At 45.1% G+C, this 13,128-nt stretch overlaps 1 protein-coding gene across 1 annotated transcript in view; it reads right to left on the bottom strand.

Annotated features, from left to right (window-relative positions):
* Positions 1-630: 630 nt before the first annotated feature.
* The window catches only part of PDILT (protein disulfide isomerase like, testis expressed), a 36,878-nt gene continuing 24,380 nt past the window's right edge, over positions 631-13,128 (bottom strand). Inside the window, exons 5-11 of the mRNA XM_060124716.1 lie at positions 12,162-12,272; positions 11,955-12,080; positions 9,010-9,207; positions 5,807-5,927; positions 3,174-3,352; positions 1,681-1,770; positions 631-864 (exon numbers count right to left, since the gene is read on the bottom strand). Coding sequence (XP_059980699.1) covers positions 631-864; positions 1,681-1,770; positions 3,174-3,352; positions 5,807-5,927; positions 9,010-9,207; positions 11,955-12,080; positions 12,162-12,272 — 1,059 coding nt within the window. The remainder of the gene's footprint in view (positions 865-1,680; positions 1,771-3,173; positions 3,353-5,806; positions 5,928-9,009; positions 9,208-11,954; positions 12,081-12,161; positions 12,273-13,128) is intronic.

Here is a 13,128-nt window from a genome sequence, read left to right on the forward strand (position 1 = left end):
TTGAGGGTTGGCCCAGGATATGGCTGTTTAAGAGAGTGGGTCATTTTTGAGATGTGAAAGACTGGGGACAGATCTGGAGTTGAATCTCTTTCTTACTGTGCTAAAATGAAACGTAAAAACATCAATCCACCTCTTTGAAAGCATCAGCCACCCTCTGGGGACCCCAACCTTATGGTGGCGGTGTGTGCATAGTGGTTAAATGCACGGTCTGTGGAGTGAAATTGCCTAGGATTGTATTTCAAGGGCTTACTAGCTGTGTGATCCTGCCTGGTTGCTTAACGTGTCTTTGCCTCGGTTTCCTCATCTGTAAAATGGGGATGATGAAACCTAGCTCCCAGTGAGGTTGTGAGAACGAAGCAAATGCCCACCATGTTGTAAACACTCATTAAATGTTGCTCTTATGGCTTCCCTTGCAGCCCTATGTGAATTCCAGGCCAAGCAACTCTTCTAAGGCAGCACCAGCCAGGAAAAAGAGGTAATGAATAAAACAGGGCCAAAGACATTGGGGGGCTTTTATTATCCAGCCTCCACCCACCTACCACAATTATAAATTTTACTTGGAGTAGATCCACTCACAAAATGACGCCAGGACCTGGGAAATGGGCACGCTCTCTCCTGGTTTTGGAGACGCTACAGTTCTTCCTTCACTCTTGGCTTCTTCTCCTGTCCTGGAGGTCCCTCTGGCTCAGCTACCTTTTCCTCCTCATCAGCCATTTCTTTCTGCCCAGCTGGCCCTTCCCGCTTGGTCAAGTTCTCCAGCTCAGGCAACTTCTGTTCTGGTAGCTCTTTCTTCGTAAAAGGTACCTCCTTTTCCTCAACTAATACCTCCTTTTCTGTCACTTCACTTTGCTCAACAGACAGCAGCTATTCAAGAAAAGAAGAGTGGGAGGGACAGAGGGAAGAAGGTGGAAAAAGAAACAAGAGGCAAGAATTATATGATCACGATTGTAATTGCCAAGCTGCCTTTCTCTGCTCTGTGCCCACAGTGGCGGCTGTCCCAGGCCTGGCTACTGAGATCCATTCCCGGACATTTGCTAGGACTAAAGAGTAGGTACTTTCTTTCCAAGCTGAGAGGGTGTTAGCTGAGAACTGTGGAGCAGTCATTGCCCCTCTGTGGGGAAATGCCTACTTGGGAATGAAGCCAACACAGAGGAAAACAGAGATGGGGAGACAGAAAACAACTCTGAGCTTCAGGGTCCACCCACATCTGACGTTCTCCCAGTTACAGGGGATAAATTCCCATTGCTGCTTACGCCAAAGAGTACTGTGGTTTCTGACATCTGCAACTGAAAGGGTCCTAACTAATACAGATGACACCTTCCAGCAGATGGCCTCACTGAGGCATGAACAGAATTAGGAGAGAATGGAGATTGTAGAATGATGCCGGAGGGCAAGACCCCATCAAGACATGAGGTTACCCAGTCGGGAACAGTGGACCCAGGGAAGCAGCCTTAGGAGCTGTGTGAGACTTCAGAGCGTTTGCCCTTCTCAGTGTTTCTCAACTCCACCTTTCTGGTAGTAGGTGTCCTTGAAATAAAGTCATCCAAACTGGATTCATCCTCCATTCTCTCCAAAGTGCACAAGATTATGGAAATCTTGGTACCCTCTTTCCTAGTCCATTGAGTTCCTGATGGTTCTGTGTGGGACACAATAATCTAGGGTACTGCTGTTTCGCCTTACCTCATCTTCATCCTCTGTCTGGATCTCGATTTGACTTTCCAGGAAGTCAGAAAAGCCCTTCAGGGTATGTTCGCCTGTATATAGTACAGCCTAGGAAGAAAATGGAGCAGGGTCGAAATGGTAGCCCCTTCTTGCAAAATACTCGGGGATTGCTGCACAGGGAAATCCAGACTCAAATTCCTAACAACCTAAGTGCAGTAAGCAAGTTCCTTAACTGCTCTGAGCCTCCATGACCGTGGTTCTAACATAAGCATAATGAAACGTCCTCCATCACAGGGCTGCGGTGCAGTGGTTCAGAGCAAGAATTTTGGAGCCACGCTATTGGGGCTCAACCCCTGGCTTCATCACTTAGCCGTGTAGTCTGGTGGCTTCACCTCTCTATGACTCAGTTTCCTTAACTGTAATATGAAGATAATAACAGTCCCTACCTCATGGTGCTGTTATAAGGATTTAATGAGTTACTATACGAAAAGCCCTTAAAACAATGCCCGCCTCGTAGTCTGCACTATATATATTTGCTATTATTATTATTACTAAAGAATGAGAATAGTTATTTTACAAAGTGTCTGGCCTCTGTTCTTGCTTAGCCATCACTAGCTTCCTTTCCTCTTGCAGTCTTTAAGAAGATTAGGAAACTGCTTACTGCCCTCTGGCTGTCCAAACTCCTTTTCAGATAACTGAAGATCTGTGCCAGGTCCACCCTTTCAATCCGGGCACATGCATCTTTTGCACCAGGAGGATGACATCTCGTTCACCTTTCTGCGGCCGGCCTTCGGCCTATGCCCTTGTTCATGTTATACTTCCTACCTATACTTCACACCCTTCTGATTTAAATCCCCACCGTTCTTCAAAGTCTCATGGCTGCATGAAGACTTCCAGCCACATCTGTCCTCCAGTATGTGCCCTATCCAATTCCAGTTGCATTTGGAGATGAGCCCCTATCCTGACTTTTCCTCCACACTCAGTCATACTCTTCTTAGGAGCAGGGACTTTGGCTTGTGATTCTTTGATTGACATTCTTCCCCACATGCCAAAGTGGCATGAAGAATGTGTTGCATGAACACTGGTGATGTTCGATGACTCTAACACCAAAGTGTAAAATACTTAATTGTCTCTATTACGCATTCTTTCTTCTTCTGATAGCACTCCGCCCCCAATACTCACACGGTGACTCCCCCGACCTTATTCCATATAGTCTGAATCAGGCTCAGTCCTAATACCAGAGGGAACCACTTGACCTAGGCCTGACCATCAAAACACCCACATCACCTTGACCACAATGACTGGGTCAGGGGGGACCCAATCAGACTGAGTCTTGGGACTTTTGTGAAAGCTAATGGAAAACACTCTCTAACTTGAATATGAGAAGATAGTAAGGGCTGGAGCTGAGAATGAAGCTGATTTGGTAAAAGGCAGAGCTGGAGACAGGGAGAGACTGAGTCCATGACAATAATGTAACAGTTCCAGTTATGTGACTCCCAAGAGCCCCTCACTTGTTGAGAGTCAGCGGGGAAGAGCCTGAAGATGGGGTACCGGTCCAGGTGCGTCAGCTGAACGTCATTTGCTGTGATGTCGATCTTGGCGATAGTGACTGTGGAGTGGTTTTGATACTTTCTACCCAGCTCTTCCAACACTGGGAACAGCGCTCTGCACTTTTGGGACCAGGGTGCATCTGGAAGAGAAGGGCCGTCACTCAGGCTCACAGTAATAAAGACCCTGAAAGCCACACTCCCACGTAGACACGGTCACTGTGTTCCACTAATGGTCTGTTGCCGTGCAAATTGCAGCCCCCTTCTCTTCTAATAGTATGTTAGGTTACTTTACATTTCAACCATAGTACCTGATCATCATGAACTAAATTAGAAAAAACATAATAACCTAGCCCCCTTCCATTCAGACACTAAAACTTTTTACATGTTGGGACATTTTCTACTGTTCTCTGAAAATTTTCCTTTCCACTCCAGCTGAAGAGGAAAACCAAGAAAAATATTTATGATAGATGATTCCTCATGTTCTGCCAGAAAGTGTGTGTGTGTGTGTGTGTGTGTGTGTGTGTGTGTGTGTGTGAGATAGCATGAGAGTTTTCCAACAGAGGTTAAGCTCACAGCTCAAGGTCATTTAGTTAATTAAGCAGAGGAAGTGGGGTTTGCAGACAGGTTGTTTTGAGCTGTGTCCATGGTATCACACTGCCTTTCAGTCCCGTGGAGAACGCACCCAGGAAGTGAACATGAGGTTGTGACAAGTACAACTACCCCCGGGAAGGGGACACTGGACTTCCCCCTTGAGCTCTTGTGTGTGGCCCAGTCACGGGGACCTATGGAGAAAAATCTGGGACCAGCTCCAACGTGGAAGGGAAACAACCTTGCCTGCCTGTTCCATTAAAATTGCTGGCTCTGTGGGAGGAGTGGCGTCAAAGGCCCTGGTTATTACATTTGGATGCTCAGCCCATTTACACACCAAGGGCTTCTGTGACCATCTGCTCTCCCAGCTGAATCCCCGAATCTCCCTGGGAGCCCAATGGGCCCTAGGTTGGAACACGAGAGGGCCTAATGGCGGCGGTCCCAGGGAGCCAATCTGACAGCCCTGCTTCCAAGAAAATGAAGCTGCTTTTGCTTTTTACCAGAACTAAGTGGGCATTCTCACGACTCCCAGTGTCCGTGAGTACAGAAAGTCCTCCCTAGCCTCTCACTTAAAGGCAGCAGGTCATGGTAATTCAGCCATGTGGACTTTAAACACCTGGCTCTGTGATGAACGTCCATTTTAATGAGATTTTGAAAGGCCTGCGTGATGTAATCCAGCCCTTGTTTCACCCTCCAGGCAATGATGGCATCGGAGCCGGATTTGAACTTTTTGCCTTGCCATTTACTTGCTATGTGACCTGGGGTAAGGTAATTAACTTCTCTGAGGCTTGGTTCCCTGATCTGTATCATGGGGAAATCCACTGGACCTTCCTAAGAGGCTTGTTTAGAGGAGGAAATGAGAGCAGGTGTATAAACTGCAAACTCATAAGTGCACAATAGATGGTAACTCCTCCTGTTAAGTAAAAGAGATGTCTGAAGTCACTGCATTACCACCCTTCTCTGTGTCTCAGGGTGGAAGAGAAGGTCCCTGGCTTTGGCTCTCACATGCAAATCGGAAACAGTGAGGGAAGGGCAGTAGTTCCTGGCTGAGCACTGGAAATAATTATAACAACAGGGAAAATAATAGCAATAATACCTGTCCTTTATCAAATGCATACAAGATGCCAGACACTGTTGCAAGTCTTTTACATGCATGATGTGGGTCTTCAGTTTGGCTGCACCAACTCAGGTATGTTAAGTGTGGGCCATCTGAGAAGTTACTTAACTTACACTGGTCACTGGTACAGCAGTTACTAGAGCAGGCACTGGATTCAGGCTGACTAGGTTCCAATCCCTTACTTTGAAGTTCACATACTAGCTGCCTGACTCTAGTAAAGTTTCTTTACTTCCCTGGGACTCTGTTTACTCATCTGTAAGGTGGGAGCAATAAAGTAGCCACTTTCAAAAGTAAGGTGTGAGGGTTAAATGAGATACACAGGCCTGGTTTATCTAGCATTCAATCAGCCATCAGCATTACTGTTGTTACAAATGGTAGCAGGCCTGATTATGAGAAGGTATTCCACACATTCCAAGAATTTGATTTGGGGGGAGAGTTGCTTTGTAGCTGATAGCATCTTTTTTTTTTTTAACATCTTTATTGGAGTATAATTGCTTTACAATGGTGTGTTAGTTTCTGCTTTATAACACAGTGAATCAGCTATACATACACATATATCCCCATATCTCCTCCCTCTTGGGTCTCCCTCCCACCCTCCCTATCCCAGCACTCTAGGGGGACCCAAAGCACCGAGCTGATCTCCCTGTGCTACGTAGCTGCTTCCCATGGAATTAAAAAAAAAAAAAAAAATGGTTCTGAAGAACCTAGGGGCAGGACAGGAATAAAGACACTGATAGCATCTTGATCCAAACTCTTTGGATGTCTGAAGACCATTCTTGGCATGGTGCTTTGATAGGTTTTGGAGATTCTGGTACCCAAGAATTCAGGAGCTACACTGAAAAGTAATGTTGAAGCCACTGCCTCCAATGGCCTCTGCAGAGATACTTACAGAACATCACAAATACGTCCCTTTCCTTGTCAAAGACAATGACGTTGAAGTTCTTCCCAACAAGCTGCTTAACCGGCCCCCGGTCCCAATATTTTGGAATTTCTTCACTGGATTGATGTTTCTAGAAAGCAAATTTGAGAGATTTTAACAGTCTCCAGAAAGGGATTGGCATTTGGGGCTCCCCACCCTGACTGGAAACAATGGAAGACTTTCTCCTGTTCTTACAACCGCCTTGGGAAAGAGTTGGAAATGCTGAGCTAGATCATGAGCTAGGTGTGCAGCCTAGATTGTCCGGGGCACTGGAATCAGAGGGCTGACGAGGCGGCAGGGCTCCAAACCGGGGTGGATTCTAGCATTTCAAATACATGATTGTTAGAATTCTTAGATGAGAGTGCGTTTCACATCATTAACTTCTAAACTAGTTTGTGTCCCTTCTCCCAAAAATATAGCCACCCCCAGCTACCCCAAGAATCACACTAAGATCATTTTATGTGACCTATAAAATATTTGTCACACTTCGTTTCTTGACACCTTCTCCAAGCTCATCGCCATTCTTCCCCTGCTTGCTTTCTTCAGCCATGCTGGTTTGTTCACCCAAAGGGCTAGCCTTCCACCCACTTCCTCACACCCACACTCCCTTCTCTATCAGATTTATCTCTAACTCAGATTTATCTTTCAGAATGATCTCAGAGGAGGACTTCCCTGACTCTACCCCAGACAAGGTCAGGCCCTGCTTTCATAAATTCTCATAATACTTGGTACTTTTCCTGCATCACTTATTTATCATTTACATTTATTTTTCTGGTTATTTGATTAATGTATCACTATCTCAATGAATGGAAAGTCACAAGGGACTTTCTCTTCCCCCATCATTAAGTACAATTGAGTACCAGCACATCATGAGACCTCAGTCAATGTTCTGTGAATGAATGAAAGAATGAACCCAGCTCTTGCTTCTCTTTGAAGAAAGTGGTGAAAATCTCAGAACATATATTTTTCTCTGCAACCATTATTTTCTGAATATCTCTTGAATTCACACCCTCATCTCTGTCTGCACTGCTGCTACCCTTGGCCAGGTAGCTTGCATCTCTCGTCTAGGTCACTGTGATAGCCTCCTACTGTTCTCTCTGCATTTCCTCCTAACCCTCACCACACTTTTATTCTCCTACAAGCGGATTCTACCTTCACCAGACAAATCTGGCTTCCCACTGCTCTTAGGGTACCAAATCCTTAATATGCTTACAAGTCCTTGCTGTCTGGCCTTTGCCCAGCTCACCAGCCTTGTCTCCCACTATAGCTTCCCTCATCCCCACCCCAATCTCTGGAAAGGACCTGAAAATTCTTTGCGAGGGAGCATAAAAAGTGTGGGGACTGGATATGAGAGACGGGGAATGGAGAATTAGAAATGGGCCAGATCAGGCACGTGACATATTATAGGTCATGCGAAGGATGCCCGTCCTCATTCCAAGAACACGAGAGGATGTGCTGGCCCTTGAGAGGAAGATAGACACCTCCTGAGATATAACCAGAGGGAGAGAAAGAGGACAGGCAGAGCTCCAGGGAGGTTTGTAGATGTGGTGATAGAAAATGAGGGGCTCCTGTCTGAAGCCTTCTGTTTTCTTAATGATATATGATTACAGTACTCAGTTCAGACTGCAAGTAGGAATGGGGTTGGAGGAGAAACAGACTCCGAGATTAAGAGAATGAACAAAGAGAAATTTATATAGAAATGTCAGGGCATTTCTAAGAGCCAACAGGATATTTGGTTTGTGATTCCAGGAAGCCAGGCTGCCTCGTGGTGAGGTCCTTTTTCTCCAGGATTGGTCTGGAAGCAGTAGGGAAGTTAAGTTTGGGTTCAACAGGAGTGGTGATTTTGCCTGGTAAATACTACAGGGTGTAGAGGAGGTGGAAGGTGGAAGGGATCGAAGAGTTAAGGGAATCATCATCAGAGCGGTGAACCGTGGAATCCAAGTTCATGAAGGAGGGCAATAAAGGGATGGTGAAACAGGATCAGGAGACTGGAGGCCATGAAAAGGGTTAGGGATTGTAGCAATGTGGCTACTAGAGAAAGGAACTAAGAGGACGGGAAGTGTGAAATCAGGCTTGCAGAGGGGCTGCCACCTCTAGAGTATGGCCATAAGAGCAGGTGACTGAGAGGGCATGGACACACCATTACCGGAGAAAAAACCAGGGCTTTGGATATTGACATCTCTGTAAATGAGGGCAGAGTAGGGGTCGAGGGCAGGTCTGGAACGAGGAGCTTAAGTCCTCAGAGAGCGAAAGGGAAGTGATCAGAACAGCAACGGGAATCAGGAGCAGGTGGCCTAAAGTCCAAAGGCGTGGAATCCAAAGAATCTGGACTTTCTGAAGGCAGACGAGGAGAAATGGTTTGGAAGTGGCATGGAGGACACCAACCTTACCAACTGGCCTGTGATAATGTTGTCCGTTAGACAAAAACCAGCTTTCATCAGAGAAGGCTGAGGGGAAGAAGTGTCTGTGGGGGGATGGACAGAAGGTAGTGGGAGCCCTCCAAGGTAAGGTGACCATACATTCTGGTTTGCCTGGAGAGTCCCAATTTATTCCTGCCATTTCAGAACACTTTTTAAAATCGCTTCCATTACTCTCAAAAGTGTCCCCATTTGGAAAATAAATAATATGGTCACCTAACTCAGAAGGACATAACTCAGCAGGGTGGTTGAGGATATAGCAAGAGCTAAATAAACAGCAGGTGGTTATGTCATGGGGCTACATAGTGTTATGTAGCCATCCTTTTGCAGCCGTTCCTCCCTGGTCCCTAAAGCCTTTGAGGTTAAATCCTGACTGCTTCATATATGCCACCCCATCTTCTCCCCCAAGCAAGCATCTACCCTGGGGCCAAGCAAATCTTTCACATTAGAGTCTGAAAGAAGGAGAAGAACCTACTTTCAGAGGATGCCAGCCCTGGGAGTGCCTGCATTTCATTTGGAGATTCCTACAAAGAAAATGCCTTTACTTTAAGAATAAAGAATTAATGGTGGAATTATAAGGTCAGGACAGATCAAACGTTAAATTGATTCGAGGTGGGGAGATGGGGGTATTTCCTCACAAGAACCATGAGGTTGACCTTTCTTCTGCCTCCCCATTCAGATGACTAAAGCCATCAGAACTACAGAAAAAGAATTATTTTGAGGCTCTGGATAAACCTTGTCCGAGGGTGAGCTTACCTTGGCCTTCCTATTCAGGAAGCTCTGGCCGAATTTCTTGAGGTTTTCATAGGTTATTTCCTCGAAAGGCATTTTGTACCTTGCATCAGAGCTTAAGTTTAGGATTTGGACACATGGAATTTCAGCCTCTGCGATCCGGAAGTATTCCAAGACACGTCCATTTCTGGGCTCGTCTGCATCCACAAGGATGAAAAGGATCTGCCAAACCAAACGAAACCTGTGTCTCTCTGGATCAGAGGCATGAAAAAGGTAACGACCCCCTTACCGAGAGAGAGAAACTGTTGGGAATCTGTTGGCGGTGGGGGGGTGGGGCACTAATGGAAAGCAAATAGCACAGTCTATGGAGCACTTCTGAAAGCCAGGACAAAAGCTCCTTTTCATCAGGCAGGTGCAGCCCTGTGTCTCGCTGCACAGACAGGCATCAGCTGTCGTCCTGGTTTCACCATCCTTGTGCAGGACACCATTCACACAACCGCAGGAAGTCAGGAGGTCCTGAGCTTTCATCCCAGCTCCTTGGGCAAAACAGTAACTTCCCCTCTCTGTGCCTCAGTTGCATTTTCTGTAAAGTGGTGATTATAATAGTACCCACATTGTAGGGTTGCTGTGAGAATGAAACAGGACGCTGTGTATAAAGGGCTTAGTTCAGTGACTGGGCGGTATAAAATGCTCGGAACGTTTCACCTCATTATTATTCTAAATTATTCTTCTATCTAGGAAACCCACGACCTCATTCAATCATGCATTCAACACCTATTTGTGGAGTGGCTACTAGGCACTTTGCTAAGCACTGGGGATATAAGGCAGACAAAATCCATGCCCTCATGGAACTCATGTTCTAGTGGAGAAGACAGGCAAGAAATGAGTCAAGAAATTAGTCAATCAGATAGCAATGAGTGAGTGCCAACCAGATGATGGAACAGGGCACTGTGAGAGAGTGGCTGTAAGCTGGGGTGAGATAGAGGCTCAGTATTAGGTAGGAAGGCCAGGAGGAGTATCTGAGGAGGTGACATTTGAGCTGGGACCTGGGTGATGGGTAACAAGTCAGGGGAACATTTATTTAGGCAGTGGAAACTGCCACTGAAAAGGCCTGGGTGTGGGGAGGGGGGACACATAGAACGTTACAGACTAGAGAGACAAGGCCAGTGTGGCTGCAGTGCCAGGGAGAGTCATGGAAGATGGTGAGAAATGAGCTCAGAGCTCCAGTAAGGAGCCAGGCATTAATCTGAATGAGACGGGAGGTCACTGAGGATAAAAGCCAGAGTGAGACATGGTGATAATTTTTAAAAGACCACTCTGGTTGTAGAGAAGAAACAAGCATGGAAGAAGGAGACCAGTCAGAGTCTCCTGCAGACCCTGGATTTGGATACTCTCAGGTCATTCATCTGTCAAAATATTAAGAGCCCTACTATGTGCCAGACACTCTTCCAGGTGCTAGGGAGATTGTGAAAAACAAAGCAGACATATTAAAACCACCCATGTATACTTTCAATAAACATTTGTTAGAGGTGAACAAGATAAGATATGGGGGTATGACCTGTTGGAATAATATTCATCCAACTGTTTATCTTTGGCACAAAAATGGAGCACGATCAATAAATGGCATTCTAGAAGTTTGCTAACTGGGGTAAAGGCAATCTACAACCTAAACCCATGATATATGCCAAAATAAGTTCCACCTAGATTAAAGAGTTAAATTAAAAAAAAAAATCTAGAAGAATTATGGCTAAGCATTGACTATTATAATAGAAATAGCGTGGAAGCAATCAGATTGTAATCAATTTAATTACGTCAAAATTCTTAAAGTTTAAAATTGAATAAACCAGGAAACGTACTTACAAGAGGTGTTTCTGTAATTAGAATAACTTTCCTGGAGAAAAATGAGGTGGGATGTAGCAGACGTTAAATATGCTCGTGCCTAGTGGCTTTATTCTGTATTTATTTGGGGTTTCAAAGTTTTTAATTGTTTTGCTTAAATTTCAGAAGAATTTTCTTTAAGAGAAAGAGAACCTACCATTACCTTACTTCTTATAAAAATAAAGAGAAAAGTGAAGTAAATAGCCCCCAGAGTCCAGATGGTGCTAACTCTATAAATATAGGTATAATACTTAGGAAAAACTGATGTGTTTCTTTTTTTTTAAGATTTTTTTTTTGATGTGGACCATTTTTAAAGTCTTTATTGAATTTGTTACAATATTGCTTCTGTTTTATGTTTTGGTTTTTTGGCCCAGAGGCATGTGGGATCTTAGTTCCCCGACCAGGGATCAAACCCACACCCCCTGCACTGGAAGGCGAAGTCTTAACCACTGGACTGCCAGGGAAGTCCCCTGAAGTGTTTCTAATGATAATAATAACAAAAAAAATAAGCACTGTTTATTGTACATTTGCTCATTGCTTTACATATAGCACTTCTAATTCTTGCTATAACTCCCCATTTTACACGGGAGGTGACTGAGACTGAGAGGTTAAACTCATCTAAGACAAAATCACTTGTAAGAGGAAGAGAATTTGAACCCAGGTCTGTTGATGCTGAAGCCTGAACTTCAGCAACTGCTTGTCTGTGCTGCTTCACACCTTCAGGCTTTTCACACTCCTTGACCTCAGGCAGGAGTGGTCTTTCCTTCCCCTCACCTCCAAGCCAAATGCTAGCCACACTGCAGTCACCCACTCTTAGTGGAGCATGGTCCATTGAAAAAGCAGCCAGACCAGTCATGTTCCCATAGTAGACTTCTCAAAATGATGAGGGAAGAAGGAGCAAAGGTTTGGTGAGAAAGAAAGAGACACTGGGCAGGAAGAAGAATGCAAATCAGGAGATTGGTATGCAAATGAATACACCAATCCTCCCTGGATTAATTTATAATCGGTAAGGCAGATGGATCGCATTAGGGTCTATAGGTCTTGGATTCCTAAATAAAGAGCCCCAAGGAGCAGTGGCAACTTCCACAAACCTTGTTTTGGAATTCCTTCGATGTCAATTTATAATGCTGCATTGTCATACGAAATGACTTGGAGCTTTTGGAGACGAAGAGCAACATGTGATTCAGGATGTGCAATTCATAAATCAGATCCTTATTCTGAAATTAAAAGGAAAACAGGTAATTCCTCGCACACAGCTGCCCCAGCTACCCTTCTCCCGGGACCCTTTGCTCACTGACCTCAGTGTTGTATTCAATAACAAAATCTGTGAGGTGCTGTTTTATGAGTTGATTGAGGATATGTTCGTTGGTACTGTCATCGATAAGCTCCTGGCGGTTCACGATTTTTCCCTTGGACAAACGAAGAAAACCATTAGAGGGCAGTAGCATCCATGATGTAGGCACTTAATAAATGTAATAGCACAATCTTCCCCTTGGATAAAAGGAAAACACCATGGTAACAGGTGTAATACATAATCTAGATACTTAATAAATATAGATAGCTGGGCAGATTAGCCTGAGGGTGGAATACGGGTATGTGGAAGCCATGAAATCCTCCAGCCTACAGACACAGGGAGGATACTTGACGGACAGCACCAGCGGTCTTGCTCTGAAATCCATCAACGTATTTGTGCTGTTGCTGAGCAGTTTCTCACACGCTGCTCCTAACCAATGAATTTGTCAGGGATACTAAGGCAAGCCCATTTCTGGGAGATACAGGGCTTCTCTTATAGGGGACTTTGATGAACTTTCTTAGAAGTACGCTGCAGTCAAGGACTCTTCCATCCCACCTTCCTTCCTTCCAAAGGGTCAGATCTATTGGTATATCATGGTCTGATAAGTTTCCCCCAGCTCCCTCTCTATTTTCCTTCAAAGGCCTTTCCCCTAATCTTTTGCATGATTAATCCTGCCTGATGACTGCTTCTCAGAAGGACCTGGATTAGCACAGGAAACGACATAATTCTCTGTAGCCCAGGATCAAAGTCTGTGGGGGAAGGAGAAAGCAGCAGCTATCTCCTTATTTCTCTCTCCTCCGTCTCCTTCTCTTCATCTATGCCAATCCCACCCTCTAGTCCAAACCTAATCCTCGGACTCCTGCAAAAGTCTCCTAATGGTCTTCCAATTTCTCCCCCTGCTTCCCTTCCATCTATCTCCTACACTTCAGCCAGAGTGATGTTGTTAAAATGCAACTCTTGCTTAAACACTT

Source organism: Lagenorhynchus albirostris, chromosome 15, assembly GCF_949774975.1.
Source record: "Lagenorhynchus albirostris chromosome 15, mLagAlb1.1, whole genome shotgun sequence".
In the NCBI taxonomy this organism is placed as follows: Eukaryota; Metazoa; Chordata; class Mammalia; order Artiodactyla; family Delphinidae; genus Lagenorhynchus; species Lagenorhynchus albirostris.